Below are 19,657 nucleotides of genomic sequence, written 5' to 3'. Positions count from 1 at the left end.
CATCAATTTAAATGTGCAAACGGGGGTGCCTAGATGGCTCAGTTAAATGTCCAACTTCGACTCAAGTCATGATCTGGTCTGTGGGTTTGAGCCCCACGTCAGGCTCTGTCTGTGCTAACAACCTCAGCCTAGAGACTCCTTCGGATTCTGTCTCCCTCTCTCTGTCCCTCCCCCACTCATGCTCCCTCTCCCTCAAAAAATAAACATTTAAAGAAATTTAAATGTGCAAATGGGATTAAATTATGATTAACAGATACTATATGGATACCAAAGAAATATGATGCCACAAGTGTAAACTTTTTTTCTTGTGTTTTATTATTGAGACAGAAACAGAGCATGAGCGGGGGAGGGTCAGAGAGAGAGGAAGACACAGAATCCGAACCAGGCTGCAGACTCTGAGCTGTCAGCACAGAGCCCAATGCGGGGCTTGAACTCATGAACCGAGAGATCATGACCGGAGTCGAAGTCAGACACTCAACCGACTGAGCCACCTAGGCGCCCCAAGTGTAAACTTTCAAGAACACCTTTCAAAAAACACAGCTATACAATAACATTACCTGCTAAAGGTCACTTTTTTAAAAACCTGTACAGATCTATTTAAAGACCTGCAGAATTTTAAAATTAACATTCCAAGAAATCTTAAATGTGAAAATGTTTGATAATCTTGCATGAAAAAACTAGGGTTGATAAATGCTTGACCTGTACATAAATTCTATCAAAATATGTACATATTAACAGCAAAGGGTGTAAAGAAACCTGCACCATCTTTGTTACTGGAACAACAGTAATGTATCACTTTTTAGGAGGGGGTTAGAGAGACAGACACATTTGGTTCTACTACAAAAGCAGTGAATAATCAGTCACTGCCAAGTGTGGCGTGGGTTAACAGCCCTATAGGCCAAACCTAGCCCCCCCCATTTTTGTACAGCTTGCAAACTTAGGATTTTTTTTGTAATTTTACAATTTCAGTGGTTGCAAATATTTTGTGACATATGAAAATTAAAGTTTTATCAGAGCGTATAGCATGTCCAATCATCCAGAGGTGAGTAATTTAGACAGACCTTTGGCCCACAAAGCTCCCAATATTTATTGTTGTAGAAGGAAAAAACAAGACTTTGGCCCTTACTCATTCCCTTGGTTACTCACAGTCCTAATGCTTCCTGCCAAAACAAGGAAAACAGCACCAAGTTAAAATCTAGTGCAACCAATCTATGATGTCTAAACGGCTTTTCACAGGTCTTGAATTTTCACAGGTCTACTCTTGAATGCAAGCAGAATACTTTGGGAGTTGGGGGGGGGCGGGGCATAAAAAGGGAAGGGAGAAGAGAGAGAGAATCCCAAGCAGGCTCCAGGCTGTCAGTGCAGAGCCCAACATGGGGCTCAATCTCAGGATCTGTGAGATAATACCTGAACCAAAATCAAGAGTGTGACCCTTAACCGACTGAACCCCACCGCCCCCCGGTACCCCAATCATGGAACCATTTCATGGAGTATGGTGGGTGAGAATGGATCAGAGTATAAAAAAGGAAACCTGCTAGTTACTCTAGGAAAATGAGGTGAGATTATCAATCTTTTCTAAGACCTTTTTTGTCCCATGATACAAATGATTAGCAAGGGAGAAATGTTAAAAGTAAAAGCTCCTTAACGAACACCATGAAATGAACTTTTAAACAAAAATGAGATTTCAGTTGTTGACTCTGCTGCAAGAGACAATAAGCAAAGTCTAAATATTTAAGCAATTATTCTATTACACCAATCAGAAACTTGAATCAATTACATCGAATCAGTAGATGCCTGGCAGTGTAGCCAGTCTGCATTCGGACAACTGAACCACCACAGCAAGAGGCACAGATGAAATGAGACCAGCTGAAGGTTGCCAAAGTTGTAACTGGGAAGAAAGACCTGAACTCTTCCCGTTGAGCTCTACACTTAACAGGAAAAACTGTAACCCAACTCCTAGTTGTGCAGCCAGGGGAAATTTACCCAATTTGTAATAAGCTGTAGCAAAGCTAACTCCTGGAACAAATCCTCCCAATTTCCAACATCAGTGAGAAATGGAATTAACACATGGGGATATGGTCAAAGTATCAAACAAAGTATCACCAGTCTGGGTGGAAGATTACAGATTTTTATTCTTCATATTTTTTTCAAGTTATTACATTCAACATGTTTTGCTTTTGTGATCATTTAAAAAATAAACCCTGATATAATTCCTTAAATTAAGCAGCATGCTAAATAGCTAAATGTTACCCCCAGCCCAAAAATACATTATTCCAATGAAATATTACATTTTTCTTAAATAGGCTGATGAATTAGCTGCCCTATAATCATGGCATTTTAACTATCTGTTTTTGGGCCAGCTTTGCTAGATAAGGCTACTTTTTTAAACCTTTGCTGCTGCAACTGACAAAAATTGATATGGCTAGAATAGCCAAAAGAGATTCCTGAATCGTCAAATAGAAAAATAAAGCCAATTCCTAAGACGCCAATAGTTCCACTTTGCTAAAATTGTTTATGATGTCTTGCAGGATACCAGATTTCCTGCCCTATTCTCCTTGAACAGTGCTAAACTATGCAGCACCTGTAGCTATATTAGCTTGTATTTAAGCTTATTTTAAGATGTTTCTGTAGGGGGTGGGGCAGGGAATAAAATAAAATGCTTCTGAAATTTTGTATTGAAGTATGTTCTTGGTCTAGGGTAGAGTTTAAGTTCAATGCATGTCAGATCTAAGATCTTATTAGGCAGGACCAAGAATAACTAGTGTGGAAACAATTAGCAAAGCAGTGTAACAAAACAAAAAAATCAAAAAACCATAAAAGCTCCTATCAATGCCTCAGGATTTCAGAAAAGCTCCTCCTAATGGGCCGAGTCGATTTTTAAGAAGCCGCTTACATATTTAGACTCTTTTCTTCTCCCCCAGGGCTTTTTGCACATGCTGTTCCTCCTGCCTAAAGGTGTTCATCTGGCTCGAGTCCAGATGAGCAGACCTTGACCAGTACTTCTTCCCTTCTCCAGGACAGAGCTGGGACTGCTGTTTGTCCATGCCCCTACCCCATCAGAAGGTCCAAAAGGGAAAGCCCCATGCCAGTCTCATTCACCTAATCCTCCCCAAGGAGTACAGTGTTGGGTGCATATTAAACTTTTGTCAAATTAACAAAAAAACTCCTTAAGCTTAGGAGTTACAAAATCAAAGGCTTACAAGGGAAGAGGAAGGGAACTACATAAAGGAGCAAGTGGGCTGGTAGGGGACTCTAACCAACTGGAGAGTCATTGGAAGAGAAAAGAATGACAACCTCTTTGTTAGGGCAGCTGCTGCTCAGCTCCTCCCAGACGGTGCTGCGCACAAAGGCTGGTCATGTCTGCAGTGGCCAGATCTTCAGATCATTCAAGTTACCAAAATTCTGGATTTTCACATGAAATCTCCTGATTTTTAAAAATGCTGGCACTGAATTCAAAATATTTTAACCAAACACACTGTGTGCACCAAGGAAAACAGGCCCCAAACCCAGATGTAGCTGCCAGTTTCTGAAATCTACCCTGGCCTCTCCCAGAGCCTTTTCAATCCTAAGCAAGTTCAATCAACAAACTGCCTGCCTCCTTTCATCTCACTGCTTAAGAAAGAGTCTTATCAAAACAATGGGGACTCTTAGCAACATTACAAAGGGAAAAAATATGATGCCATGAAATCAGGAGTTCCTATCTGCAACAAAAACAGGGAATTATTCCATTTCAGTACTTATATAACTCCAATTCAGCAGACATGAGAGTCCTATTCTAGACATATTTTTACAGTACAATGGATTTAAATCTGGAATTTTAGGACTTACAAATTGCTATGTGATACCAGCTATCATCACGAGCAGGGCCACCTGCATTACATAAAGCTGCTCTCCACTGAACTGCCCGAGTGTTCGTTTTGGCCCCAGAATGAGATTCAGCTTCCTTAGTTGCAAGACACGCTCTGCACAAGCACAAGAACTGTTATAAATGATAACTGCTCCTAAGAGCTTTAAATTTGCAACATTAAGGTTACGAACAATTTTATTCTGAATTAAACTAACATTTGTTTCCAAGCAATACATTTTATTTGGAAGGATACAGTTACCAGTCATCAAAAACTTCTGTTATGTTGAAAATGTAATTTTAATAGATAATTCATCTTACATAGGAGCACAATAAAATACACCACATTCTGAAGAAACTCCAGAAGTTATAAGAATAAAGAGTAGGGGAATTCAGATGGGCTACAATATCCATTACCTTAAATTGCAGGAGACAAAGGTTCCAACCCGCAGGTTAACATTTACATACTTGGGACTGGCTTCACTTAAAAATAATAAGGATCAGAAATCAGATATGGAAATGGTGGGAAAGAACAGGTTTTTTTAAAGGGAGGAACTCTGTCAATGCAGAAAAAATTACTGAATATCAAACAATAGCTCCCAGAGCAAATACTGAAGGATGAAAGTAAGAATTACGAACTGAGGACGTGAGGCTCACAAAGGAAGAAACTTTTCGGATGACCCTTATGCAAGCTGGTTGCTTGAGATCTGCTCGTCAGGTCTACAAGGAAGACTCATAAATGCCTCAGCAAACCCCAAATGATTCTCAGACTGGTGTTTCCTAACAGCACATACCAGTGGTTACACGTGAAGTTTTCAGACAAAAACTGAGAAAAAGGTCATATCCCAAATGCCAGACAAATGCGGCACAACATGTGAGTCCTACACAGAGCCAGTCACACGGCTGCTTTGCTGTGACTCTCCTGTACAGTAATTTTCAAACATCATGGCAAGACACCAATGATCATCTACCTAATCAGACAACACAAACACATTTATTTCAAATTTCCAGGAGGTAAAAAAAAAAAATATCAGATACCAATGCTTTATGCATGCTCAGGGCCAGCTTATAAATACTCCATTTAGTGATATTTTAACACAAGTTTGCATCAGTGAAAAGAAACTGGCAAAATCCAACCTCTTGTCATTCAACTTGTCAGATGGTGAAGACCAAAACAAAGTTCCATCAGTTTTAATTTTTAAATACGATTGTCACAATGGGAAAATGAAATAAACACAGTAAAATAAACTGTACAAAGGCAAAGTAGAATAACAAAAAATATTTTACTAAAACATAAGATTTACAGAAGTTCCAGACAAGCCATACAAAATGGTCACAAGCTTTTTTTGAAGGAAGGATTCTACACTTGACAGCAAAGTCACAATGTTATTAGTGAGGGCTGTGATGTTTGTTTAATGTTCCCATTTTGGTTCAAACAATCAAGCTTGTCCATCTACAGCGTCTAAATAAAGTTAGACTTGGCTAGAGAGCATATTCTAAAGAACTGGTTAGCTGCTTTTACCCAATGCAATTAGATCACCATAAAAAGGGGGGGAAGGAGCCCACAAAATTAAAATAAAACTACCTCTCCCCCCCTCAAAAAAAAATAATAGAGAGAAAACACCCACACCCCTGCAGCTAACCCTGACAACTACCTTCATTCACAGTGCTTTATACCTTAACCATCATGGGGGAAATGGATAAAAACAGAGAGGTGCCACTGCTTTTAAACATTTCACAACAATCCAGATGGTACTTCTAGCCTCTGCTCATGCTTTACAACAGTGAATCAGGACAAGACAAAGATTTGCTAATGTGCATTTAATCACCAAAGGACTGTAGATGTCTGGGCTTTTATTCTGTAATGTTTCTAAGACTGTGTCCATTAAATGCAAACAAAAAAGGAAGAAGTCTTGGCAGAACAGGAGAAATGATGCACACTGGATGATCAGATCGATTTTAAATATTATTCATGGCATATAGCCTAGTCCATGCTCTAGCTGCAGACAAAAACAAACACTCAATTATTATTTGACTTAGCTTAATGTTACTTTCCAAACTCTATAAAAATTAAGTAGTATTAAGTTAATTCACGCCATTTTTCTGTCATCTGGGTCAGACAGAAAGCCTATGTATGTCTAATTACCAAAACAATAGAGTGGAATCCAGAAGTTCTACAAAATTCAACATCATGAGAAGACTTGTCTCCTTCATTTCTAGATATATAATGCTCTCCACTAATTTTGTTAAAATCTGTAGCAGGAAGCTCAATGATATCAAACTCCCTAGCTCTGAAGTGATACAGTCTTATTAATCAGATGAAAAACAAAGCAGCTCAAGGCGTTAAAAAGTTTTCCATTATTTCTATGTCCTGCTAGATAAATAGTACACACTCAGTATCTGAGGCACCAGGTATAGGTTATACAAGAGTTGAAGAGCTCCCTATTACAGGCTGTCTTTAATTTGGGGGTCAAGAAGCAGACCATCAGGTGGAGCTTAAACATCCATTAAAAGGTGCTCATATACTTAGAAGCAGGATCTGACTTACTCCTCTTTATATTATTTTTTATTTTTGTTAAGACTCTAAAAGAAGTTTTTTAAAACGTAGTATATTTGTTTTAAAAAGTGGAGGTAGTGTGAAGGAGAATGGATATTAAATACCTGTTTCTATGGCTTGGGCTTCGTTGGTCTTCCACTGCTCCGCTACATCGTTTGCTAATGGATCGTCTGGATTGGGAGCACTTAACAACGCCTGGATAGATAGCAGAACTGTGCGGATCTGCAGCGCTGGGGACCACTTATCTAGGAAGAGAACAGGCCCAGAATGATCAGGCATGAAACAACAGCCCCAGAACTACTGCATTTCATTCCCACAGACCTTCCTGGTCTTTATATATAATAGGCAAGATTACAACGTTCAGATTCTCAATATGGAATGCTTAAGAGAAAAAAGGAGTAATCTTAATAGCATATATTGATAAAAGTTAACACTTACCTTTCAAAATATCTAAACATATTCTTCCCAACTTGTCTACATTAGGATGATAAATTTTGGTCATGAAACGTACTTTAGGGGCTGCCATCGGGTATTCTTCTGGAAGGAATAGTTCAAGCTTAAAAGTCCCTCCCTCAAAGGGGGAATCCTGGGGGCCAGCAATGACCACATGAAAATAACGGGCGTTGCTCTCATCTGGTTCTGCTTTAATGCCAGGAACTGGTTCCGCCAGCAAACGCTGGGTTTCCTACAACAGAAAAACAATGCATTTGTCACACAAATGTAACTTTGCTGAACACCATAATAAAAATTATGCAGTTCACCTCTTGGAATTGGGCATAACAGAACCTCTCCAATCTCCTGATGGGTTTTTATTCATTTTATAAAACTCAAAAGTTCAAAGAAAAAACTATTTAAATCATCCCAATCAGCCGAATGCAAGAGCAAATGAATACTGATGACACATATATACTGTAGCCACAAATGTCCAAAAATGTTGATAATAAAAATTAAGCTAATGAAACCGATTTTATATTTAGTTGAGAAGTGAGGAAAGGGGAGAGGGAAGAGAAAAAGGAAAGTAACACTGGCATTATCACATTAGTAAAGGCAACTTGCTCTCTTTAAACTCCACTCAAACCAAGCTGTTTATAAAGTAAAATTCAGGGCACCTGGCTGGCTCAGTCAATGGAGCATGTGACTCTTGATCTCAGGGTTGAGTGTTTAAGCTCCATACTGGGTGTGGAAATTAAAAATAAAATCGTTTTAATAAATAAAAAGTAAAATCAGTGCTAAAAGTCACTAAAAATCTTTCCTCTGAAAAAGAGAAGGGAATGTAGGAGGGCCAAGTGCCTAAGCACCTCAACAGGGCTAGAGAAATATGTACACCCCTGGCGACAAACTCTGCTGCTCCACAACAATCAGTTCTTAATTCTCTTTTCCATCTTTCTCTCTCCTAAAGAACTCGAAGGTTCCTCGTGTCACTATGGATAAAATGGCCATCATTCTTAGCTAAGACTGACCTCTCCTCTAAAGAAAGCACTAGACCTTATCTCCTTCTCACCTATTCAAGGACATTGCTCTAGCATCTCCTTCCTCTCCTGAATCATCACTTTCCCTTCTTTATTGGATTTATCCCAAACTACAAACCTGCTGTAATTTTGCCCAGTAAGAGGAGCAAATAACCTTGACCTTACTCTCCCCAGACCAGCTAACACCCCACTGCTCAACTGTTTATTGAAAGTTATTTATGCTTGCTTGTCTCCAATTTCTCTCCTCTCCTCCTATCTTGAACACAACTCTCCAGAGTCTAGCCACTAACCTGCTTGTTGAGGTCACCCATGATTCCTGCACAGTTAAATCAAATGCCCAATGCTTAATCTTCATCTTATTTGACCTAAAGGGAACATCTTATCCAGCTGGCCTGCCCTCCTCCTTGTTCCTCGCTCCTCACCCAACTTCCATTAGCCATGCTCTCCTGTCTTCCTATTAGTCTGGCAGCAACCTCTGTGTTGGTTCCTATCTCCCCAACACTGAAGTGCCCCAGGGCCCTGTCCTAGACCTTCTCTACTACACACCTCCACAGTGATCCCATATAGTCCAATGAATCTAAATACTAAATACACTCTGTATATGATGCTTTCCCAAACTCATATCCGGCAAAGATCTCTCCCCTGGATCACACTTTCTCCATCCATAATGACCTGTTCAAGAGCTCCTTGAGTGTCTAATAAGCACCAAACTTAGCATGCCCCACCCTCAACCTGCTCCTCCCTCAAAGCCTTCTTTATATCAGTTAACCATAAATACACCCTTCCAACGGGATCAAACCTATTCCTTCATAACCCACCACATCTAATCTGACAGGCAGATTTTGTCAGCTTAAACTTCAAAATATATCCACGACTGGACTACTTTTTACCACCCCATGGCTACACTTCCAATCCAAGCCACCATCAAGTTCTCACCTGGCATACTGCAATAGCCCAACTTTGTACTTCCTGCTTCTGACCTTGTTCCCCACTCCCTCCTGGGTCTGTTATTTCATAAACCTTTCAAAGTCCTTATAACAGCTCCCCAAGAAGAGGTTTTATATGGTCCCTTCACTCAACCTACTTTTAACTCATCTTCAGCTATGTTTCCCCCAACCTACTTCCACCCTGGCACTTTGTTTCACCCAGATTAGCTTCTTTGTAGTTCTCCAACATGCCATACTGCTCCCTCAAAAGCTCTGCACTTGCTCTTTTCCCCCCAAATTTCTATCTGGTTTGCTCTCTCAGCTCCTAAGATCTTCATGCAAATGTGTCTTCTCAGTGAAGCCTCCATAATTGAAACTGCAAAACCCCATTCCACCCTAACCCCCACCCTCCCTCCCTATCCCTGTTCCCCTACTTTATCTCCACAAGCACTAATAACATATTACATATCTAACTTATTTTGTTCAGACTGGAAGTGCCATAAAAGGAGTTTTGTGCGTGTTTTATTTACTGCTATATCCTCAGCATCTGGAACAGTGCCTGGCACCACAGATGTTCCATAAATACTTTCTGAATTATGAATCTATTTGATGTTACAAAGAACAAGGAATAAACTACCAGAATTTCATCTTTAACATTAAAGCAGGGCTATTCAAAGCAGGATGTGCACATCAACTATCAGAATTTCATCTTTAACATTAAAGCAGGGTTATTCAAAGCAGGATGTGCACATCAGAGGAGGAAAACAAAAGGATCCATTCAGGCATGGAAAGAAATAATCTAACTGCTATTTATAAACAACTTACAAATAGCCAAAAAAATGTTAATATGCAATAAAGGAAACTAACAATACTATGTGTAATTTCATGTATTAATAATATATTTTCAACATTTTGAATAAGCATGTGCAATCAGAAGTTTCAGAACACTGCTATATCGACAGCATTAGTATAAAAAATAATCAATGAGAATACTGTATTTATGCTGTCTTCACTTGCAAAAAAAAAAAACACACACGTTATACCATTTCATTCTAAGCCTACAGTGCACATACTAAAAAAGATTTACCTATCATATACTAAAATAATTGTAAGATGCAGATAAAAATTAAATCCTTTCCCAAATTGTATTAAACTCATAGCCATTTAAAGTAATGCCATTAGTATTTTAATTAGAGACTAGGGGGTTTTGGGGTTTTGTTTTTGCTTTTTGCTTTGTTTTAATCATGGCAATGCAAGGACAAATGAGAAGCTAAAATGCTGTCAACTACTTTAAGGTTCAAAGTAAAACATGTTTAGAGCATTAAAAACATCTCAAGATGCAATAATGAACCCTCCCACTGTGGGAAGTCCTCCAACATGGAATTAGAACAAGAGAGGCCGGTCTTCATTTTTAGCAAAAAAGTAAAGATATTAAGGATGAAGGGTAAGAGTAAATAAAGGAATGAGAAAAAAACTGGATGGTAAAATTCCTTGAATTCTGGCCTCTCCTCACCTCCATCCTCCTTTCATTTTGTCCCAGGTCTTCATATTTTTAGAAACCCATTAAGAGGGAGATTGGTAAAAAAAGAAAAGGCTGGGGTCCAAGAGCCCCAAAACCCCACTCCCTGGTTACACAAAGTAGTAGCAGCTCTATTTAGGGCTATAAAAAGCTGCCAAAGGGCCTCCAAGATCATATCCCAAAATAGCCTCAAAATCACTCTCAGAACACACTGTCAGAGACTCCACATTCCTTCCTCATCTTCAGTTCCTCTTCAAAATCAGAGGCTTTCTAAAAAATGTAACAGTAAACATAATACACGGCCTGGTCAATTATAAGATTTCAACAGGGCACAATCTAGAATAAGCTTTAAGGTGTAGAAGACTTTTTCAAACAGTTTTTATATGCTCTCAAGTTCTCATACATTTTGATATAATGAACAGATGCATAATTCTTTGACTATACGGCACTGATTTCCGAAACAAACCCACACCACAAATTACAGGATGAAAAAAGAATAAAATCCAAACCAAACGAAGAAGTCTCACCCAAAGAAGTTGGAGTCAATTTTTTTCCCCAAAAAAAGGCAAAACTGGGTAGGAAATGAAATCCTTCCTATTGCTTTCTATTCACACAAACTATGAAACACCTCCTAGTTTTATATTACTTTTTGGTAGAAAGAGGGGTGCCTGGGTGCTTCAATCGGTTAAGTACACTATGGTTTCTTCATGTCTGTAAGTAATGGGTTCAAATTCCTACCATACTGCTTACTTAACTATTATTTCTGACCAAATAATTTACACTGCTCTAAGCCTCAGCTGCCTTATCTATACCATAATAAGATTACCTCTCATGCAGAGTTGCTATGTCCATCAAAAGAGCTAATACTGCAGAAAGGCTTAACAAATGAGATCCCATAAGAAGGCCATAGCCATATACAACCAACTCAAAAAGAATGTAAGAGCAAGGCACAATAACATATCTTAAGATTTATTAAATAGGTTTGTTTCTAAAGAAACAGAATAACCATTAGTTGCACTGTGACCTACTTGTTTAAAAGCACTCCTAGGACCCAATCCCAGGTAGCAACTGAGTTTAGGTCATACAGAACAAAAAGTACCTTAGACTATTTAGAGAATTAGTTACTAAAAAATAGAAAAGTACATACAATTAGAGTATGAATTTAAGGGACAGTATGATTAAGTCTCAAGGAAACTCATTTTACAGAGGGAGTATAATAGTTTATGCTGTAAATATTTTTTTCATGCTATAAATACTTTAAGAAGAAATTAAGTAACATCAAATTGATCTGATCATCAATAGATCTACTGGGAAAGCAAATCCCAGAATTATACACCACAATAAACTGCAACACTTGACAGTCTGTCAACTTAATCCCATGAACTAGGTTTTTTCCCACTTTAAAGTTCAATAACTTGTGCTCACTAAGAAGCAATGGAAGGTCTTACACATTTTTTAAGGCAATGATTGAATAATGTACAGTAAAATTCTAGATAATAAACCGTGTTCCTAGAAAAAGAGTGGTAATATGCATACGAGAAAAGTTAGTAACTTTATACACTTCCAACATACATCTACAGCAATCAGTTTTCCCCTATTCAGAATATTATCTGCAACACAAAATGCAATGTATTACTAATAGTACCAATTACAGATATTTTAGATCATTTCACCCAAGAGCCATCTGACTATAGTTGACAATGTATCAATCTTGTTACCACAATTCATTCTTTAGAAAACCTGACAGATGCCTCCGTGATGCCAACCTCTGTTAACCCTGTCTTTAAGCAATTCTAAAATATTAACAAGGGATCCTTTTTTGGAATTACTGATAAAGCAAAAGCCAATTTTTCATTATACGCACAGTTGTAAACTACTTAAGGGCATCTACAACATCACCCTCTAAGTGGACATTTAAAAAAACGTTACCAACATTTTTAAGAGTCATGCCCCTAACATTTTATCCATGAGTTATGTGGTTTTTACTGACAATTTCAGTTAACACAATGAATTTTAGGAACACACAGTATCTCCTTATAGTAGAAGTGACTGTATTTATTCTGGCTGGGATTAGAAACGGAGCCAAAGTTGTGCTCAATTTCCCCATTACACTTCCCTACAAATCTTAAGGCCAGTTAGAGGTATGTACAGCATGATAAAAACAGTTGATGAATATTTTCTCTATAGCAGTGCTGTCCAAAAGAAATATGAGCTGCAAATATAATATTAAATTTTCTACTAGCCACTTTAAAAAGTAAAGAAACAGGTAAACTTTTTTGTTTTCTTTAACAAAATACTCCAATAGCATCATTTCAACACATAATCAATATAAAAATAATTGGGGCACCTGGGTGACTCAGTCCGTTAAACGTGTGACTCTTGGTTTTGGCTCAGGTCATGGGTTTGAGCCCTCCCTTGGGCTTTTGCACTGAAGGTGCAGAGCCTGCTTGAGATTCTGTCTCCCTCTCTCTCTCTGCCTCTCCACCATGAGAGCTCTCTCAAAATAAATAAACTTTAAGGTATATATATACATATATATAAATTATTAACATTTTACAATCTTTTTCACATGTTTTCAAAATCCAGTAATTTACATTTATAACCCATATCAATTCAAACTAGCCACAGTTCAACTGCTCAACAGCCACATGGGGTTAGTAGCTACTGTACAGGATATTGAAACACAAGACAATCCTGTTAGAATGATGTTACTTACAAGTCATTAAAATAATTTTATTTCATATAGTGAGTAAAATATAGCAGAGAAACTTAAAAGCATCACTTTTTCCCCTCCAAAAATTCTATACAAAAAGTAATGTCAGAACATCTGAATCACTAAAAACAGGAACATAGATAAGTGTTATTATTTGTTACAGTCACAAGATTGCACTTAAAAATAGTGATTTGCAGGAATTTTGAAAAAAACCTAGCATGCACAAAAATTAATTCAAACAACACAACTGCATGAAGAAATTAAGGGTCAATCCCTGAGGAATAATTTTAATTTTTACAGTCCACACTACCCCCTAGTGGACGAAAGTCCTCATTTACCTATTTCAACACCTTTTCCTTCACAAATGGCTCATAAATTATTTTACTCTAATTCACAAAGTTTAAAAAAAAAATGCTCATCCTAAAGCCAGATGAGAATAACAATTCAAGGCACACCCCCCACCACCCTCTTTTTCCCCCCTCTACTCCCACATGCATCAACCTCACAATTTCCTTCTCTGAAAAGGAGGAAAAAAATGGAAGAAGCTGTTTCAAAGGCTCTAGGTATCAAGGACTACATCTTAGAGTTTAGACCAAGGTATCCCTTTAATGAAAAGCTTTATTTCCAGTTGGACTGATAAGTAATAGAAAGTGAACACAGGAGTTAGGGGCATTGGCCCCCTGCATGGTTGAAAATCCATACATAACCTGTGACTCCCCAAAACTTAACTACTAACAGCCTACTACTGACCAGAAGCCTTACAAATTAACACAAATTTTATATATTACACACTGCATTCTTACATTGAAGCTAGAGAAAAAAGAATGTTAAAATCATAAGGAAGAGAAAATACATCAACAGTACTCTGCTGCATTTATTAAAATGAAAAGATCCATATATAAGTGGCCTCACGTGTAAGTGAGCCAGCACAGTTCAAACTCGTGTTCAAGGGTCAACTGTACTCTGTATTCAACTTGGAGTAATACCCAAGAGATGGGACAGAATGATCTGGGCTAGAAATAAATCTCTAGTTTTTTTCTCTCAACCCAAGACTGTGTTAAATTCAGCAAAAAGGAAGGAGATGTGGAAGCCAGAGAAGGATTTCTGAAAAGCTAGGTATAGGAGACTGATGTGCTATCTACTGTGCTAACAAGGCACCTCTGAAAAGCTAGGTATAGGCAACCAACTTGTTTCTCTGGTTTGAATTAGTCTGGAAGCATCTCCCCTGTACTTCCAGTTTCCCGGGCATTTCTACCATTCCTCTTACTATAGCTAGGACAATAACTGTTAGGCCCTAGTCAGGCCTACTGTTGTTAGTCAGGCCCTAAACTGTTTGAAGGTGGGAACTTCAGACAGCAAATGGTGGTGGTGAATGAAGTGCTAAGTAAATGCTTGTTCACTGAATAAATGCAGGCTTAGGTACCACACAGGCTGAGAAGAAGAATTACTATACTTACTGTGTTAGTTGGTAACTTCCACCCCAGGAATGGCATTTAAAATTATTCCAATCATTGACAACAGACAAAAATCTGAAAATCCTACTAACAGAGTATGCCTACAACAAGGGAAACCATTAGGCTGAATTCCTTGTCCAGCACCTCCCAATTCTTTTGTCCTACTAAGCATATCAGGTCATACTGTAGTCTGTTTCTTTTCCTTCCCCCACTAGTCTGTAAATTCCGTAAGGGCAAGGACTCTATGCAATTATCAAGCACTGTGCCCAGATAGGCAGAGAATCAAAAGATCAAGTAACAATAAAAACTAACTGAGCCAAATAGTAACTTAAGTGCTCTACATGTATTATTAACTCACTTAATCTTAATACCCATTTTACAAATGAGGGAAATGAGAAACTAAGAGTGACCATTTACATTATAACCAAAGTTAGCAAGTGACAGAGTCAAGATTAAAATCCAGGTTATTGGGTTTACTCATTACTCAGTCTGTCTTCAGAGCCTAATTGCTCAATCTCAATGGTATTCAGAAAGACAACAATATACAGTAAATGTCAAATGTCTGACAGGACTATATAGAACAGAAGTAAAGGAGGGGCTATTTTCAGTACTTCATAATCATGAAGAAGTGCTTCATGAAAGAGGTAAATTAATTTAAACCATAATGTCACTTATTTTTTCCCTTTGGGACTGGCAATTGAAGTATACAGTCTTAACATAAATGAAGTAGAATAAGTCTGCTTTATTTGATGGAAAAATTGGTGTATGCCATTTTGACCTGGAATTATTACATAATATGCCACTTTGCCTATCTCTTATATTATACAAAACCTCCATGCTCTGAAATGTTGTGACTTTGAAATAGGATTTACTAACAAATGTTTATTTTATACACAACATTGTGGTATCAACTAATTCAAAGGAAGAATAAAACAAAGACACTTGCCCCTGAAGAATTTATTTTGCACTGAGTATGAAGTACCCATGAAAGTCAATTTTCACATTTTTTAAGTCTATTTTGAGAGAGTGTGAGTGGGGGAGGGGCAGAGAGAAATGGGAGGGGGCGAGGGAGTCAAGGGGAAGGGGGAGGGGGAATGGGAATGAGAATGAATCCCAAGCAGGCTCCTCGCTGACAGCACAGAGCTTGATGCAAGGCTTGAACCCACAACCATAAGATTATGTCCTGAGCCAAAACCAAGAGTCGGATGCTCAAACAACTGAGCTACCCAGGCACCCCTAGTCAATTTTTGAAAGATGCATTTTAGAGTGGGGTATGTCAAGGTCTTAGAGAAGATGGTACAAGTGTGATTAGGAATTAGTTACTAACAACAGCACTATACTAGGAGCACATCATGACCTTGCTTATTTCTGAAGATACAAAAATCTTTTAAAATTTTTCTGGAAAGGAAACTTTTCATCTCCATCTTTTCTTTTTCTGTTTTTGAAAGATTTCTAAACACTGGCATCACAGTTTAAAGACAATGCCAAATACTCTTTCACAAAATACTCATGATTCTTTTTTTTTTTAATAGTTTGTCAAGTTGGTTTCCATATAACACCCAGTGCTCATCCCAACAAATGCCCTCCTCCATGTCCACCACCGCTTTTCCCCTCTCTCCCACCCCATCAACTCTCAGTTTGTTCTCAGTATTTAAGAGTCTCTTATGGTTTGCCTCCCTCCCTCTCAACTATTTTTCCCCCTTCATTGCCTGGACTTTCTTTAGCACCAGCTCAAAAATTGTAAGTATGTCTTTAATGATCTGAATAATGCAACTGTCCTTCTGTCTTAATGAATTCTGCGTCTTAGGAATGAGGTCTCAGAACTCCGAAGAGAGGATCTAGCTTAATAACACTTCATTGAGATTGGGGCTGTTGAAAAAGGTCCTTAGGGTACCAATAACAAACCCATCAAAAAGCATTTTTTAAATATTTGCATATTTTAGATTCTGGGAAGAAGTATATAATTTAGTAGACAGGGGAGGAAAAGTCTTCTGTATTCATCCTGAATGAAAATAGGACAATTTTTAAGTGTCTATTTCTATACAGTGAAAACTAAAATTATGGGAAGTATTAGCAAAAACCAGTGACTACGTACTTTAAAATTCAGCATTTAAGTTAGAAATTACCTCAATTGTGGGTTTCTTTCTTAAAATTTTAACTGGTTATTTGAAGTTGATTATTCATTTTAAGGCCTTTATGTATAATTTTAGCCATCTGTCTACAAACTTGTCTATTAGGCAATAGTACAATCCCTTCCCTCCCCCCCCCATTCATTCATATCTTCCCTCCTCTTCCTAAGTGCAATGTTCAAACTGGGAGCTTAAGAATGTGGAAGTTTGAATATCAAAAAAAACTTATCTATGGTCACATAGAAAGAATGCCTGGCAGCATAAGGCAAAATGAGGTTCACAGCAGACCTTCATCATTCCTTTTAACAACCTGACAAGCAAAATAGCCTTTTTGGGAAATACCCCCTTAGCCTTTATGGATTCCCACCTCCCTCAATATCAGCTTTAGAGTCAGAAAATTTCCTAGCTGTCTGCCCAGCATGTAAGACCTAGGCTCAGTCAAAACCTGTGTATCAAAGCTAAAATACACAAGGATCGACTGTGAAGTCGTTTCCTCCCGACAGCAACGGAAGGACTTCCACAGCAGCATGCTGTATTTGGCATCTGCAATCAAACTGCTAAGGATGACGCACACAATGCAGGCAGCCAAGTCTCCACCATGTTGAAATTCTGAGCCTCCTTTCCTGAATGCCTCTTTCTTTGGCTCCTCTGAAGATCATGTGAGGTACACCTAATAACTCAATAAACACTATTTCTACTCAAACTAGTCAAAGTTGACCTCCACTGCTTGCTATAAATGCAAAGTCTAAGCTAGATAGAGAAGAAAGTGAAGAAAAGGTAAGAAGTAATAGAATAAGGGGTACATGTGGATGAAGAGGTTAAGAGGCTAAATATCTCTTTGGGATTAAATGAGATCAAAGGAGAGCACCCAAGTCGGCTAACCTCTTTATCAAAGAACTTCTACCTAGTTTAACAGCCTTTAAAGAAGGAGCTAATTTTACATTGAGAGAGCCAACTTCAACTAGACTGCCTGGTACACCTACTGGGAAAAAACTTGGAACTAAGATATCTGAATTTAATCTCAATTCTAACTGTACCAATTTGTTATACAAGCACACAAATTCAATTACCTCCCTGGTCTTCTAAAATGTAGTCCCTTGAACATTTCAAAGGTTCTCTCTAGCACTAAAATTGACTGGAAACTTTATTATTGGAATGGGTTAAATCTTACTGCTATATATTTCCTTCCAGTAGAAGGTCCCTTTGATAATGCTCTTTACCCTGAAATTACTGTTCAATATTTTGCCCTCCCTGTTGAGGGAATAGGGATTATGGACTGTATCCTCAGCATCTATGCCAATGCCCAATATCTAAATAAAGAAGAAATGTGATGCTAATGGTACCAGCTTTCTTTCCCAATTATTTTTCACCTGCTCATTAAAGAAAAATACAGTATCAACTTAAATAAGCCACAGTCCTAATAACCAAAATCTAATTAACATTTTAGTATGTTTATATTTTATTCTGATAAAAATAAAAGCCCTTAAAAACAGTTTAATATTTTTACACTTTTTCATTTACCATGTCACTGCACCCTGCTTTCCTGATTGCTTTACAAGTAAATTAATCAATATTCTTTGCAAACTGTATGACATAACTAGTCACTTTTACTAGCCTACAAACTAGTGGCTACACTTGTACAGCTACCATATATTACTTACCTAACCCTTGATCACTAGAAACATCAGGTTTCAAATGGGGTAATCACAACAAAATTTAATTGTAAAATGCCTGAGATCTCCACTAAGAGGTTAAGTCCTATGCTTACATTAACAGACAAAAAGATGGACAGAAGCAAAAGCAGTTGAAATTTTCAGTGAGGCAAACAAAAACAAGTTACAGTTGGTCCAGATTTGCATTCTCAATTCAATTGTGCTACTGACACAATTTTGTCCAAAATCCAAACCACAAGAAGAAAATGGGTTTTTTTTTTCACATACTGCATACTAACTCTGAGATAAATTAGAAAGCAAACAGATATTAGAGTTCCTCTCTCCCCCCAAAATAAGCTCATTTAACAAGCCTGCCACACTACACAGCTCCAAGAGAGGACCATTCAGATCACAATTGGCATGAATGGCACCCCCTAAAGCTGTGCAGGGCAAGATCCTAAATACTCTGGATTAAAGAATAAAACCTCAGTTTAGCAGCTATACAAATCAACTTTATTGTTGTCTAATTCACGGGAAATTGACCATACTAAAATCAAAACAATTCTAATAAAATCAGAATATAGTATTTACCTCAAACACCCCATTTCCCTACCCACTGTTGACAAGTAGGCATTGACTATGCCTTAAAAAGATCTATGTCCCATTTCAGGGGGTTATGTTTAAGATCATCTGTTTGGTGGAACTAATAAATAAATCATGAAGTTTATGCACACTGAGAAGATACTCATTTTACAGTGAAGCAGCATCTTTGCAAAATCAGAAAGCAGTAATAATCAACACTATAAGGCTAAGTATTATGGCAGGCTCTTCTCTGCACTCTAACCCTTTCAACCACCCTAGAGCTAGATTAATATATTAAAGAGAGAAAGAAGTAGAGGTCAAGTAGGCTGTACAAGCTAGTACTTGGCACAGCTATAAGTCAAGCCCAGAAAGCCTAGCCCCACATTCTGTGCTCCTACCACACATAATCCACACAGCTAGCTCCACATACCCAATATCCTTTTGCTATGGAGAATTAGGAAGTAGATCTAAGACATTTAAGACACTAACCATTATTTTGCCCACAAAGAAGCATTTCTATCATTTTGAAAGTCAACTGTCACTTAAGAGATAAGCAATTAACTAGACGCTGACTAAAAAAGCAGGAGTATTGTTGGGCGGCAGGAGTGCACCTTCTGCAGAAAACTATCCCTTGTACACTGTCCCCCATCTGACTCCCCAGCCACACTAGTCCCTATAGGTCAAGGCCGAGGTGTAACATTTGCAGCCCTAATACTAAGCAGGACAGTGTCTCACATTCCATACTGGTGGAATGAACAGCTCTACTACTGAAAAAAGTCCCAGGGATGGGGGGGGGGGGGGGGGGAGGGGGG

The 19,657-nt window shown here is 38.1% G+C and overlaps 1 protein-coding gene across 1 annotated transcript in view; it reads right to left on the bottom strand.

The window, feature by feature from the left end:
- Window positions 1-5,108: 5,108 nt before the first annotated feature.
- Window positions 5,109-19,657, bottom strand: part of UBE2N (ubiquitin conjugating enzyme E2 N) — a 36,474-nt gene continuing 21,925 nt past the window's right edge. The window contains exons 2-4 of the mRNA XM_077772179.1: window positions 6,840-7,086; window positions 6,506-6,646; window positions 5,109-5,844 (exon numbers count right to left, since the gene is read on the bottom strand). Coding sequence (XP_077628305.1) covers window positions 5,804-5,844; window positions 6,506-6,646; window positions 6,840-7,086 — 429 coding nt within the window. The 3' untranslated portion in view covers window positions 5,109-5,803. The remainder of the gene's footprint in view (window positions 5,845-6,505; window positions 6,647-6,839; window positions 7,087-19,657) is intronic.

Source organism: Crocuta crocuta, unplaced genomic scaffold (genome assembly GCF_008692635.1).
Source record: "Crocuta crocuta isolate KB4526 unplaced genomic scaffold, BGI_CrCroc_1.0 scaffold216, whole genome shotgun sequence".
NCBI classification, from domain to species: Eukaryota; Metazoa; Chordata; class Mammalia; order Carnivora; family Hyaenidae; genus Crocuta; species Crocuta crocuta.
The sequence above is the reverse complement of the archived record's forward strand: the minus strand, read 5'-3'. Positions and strand labels throughout refer to the sequence as shown.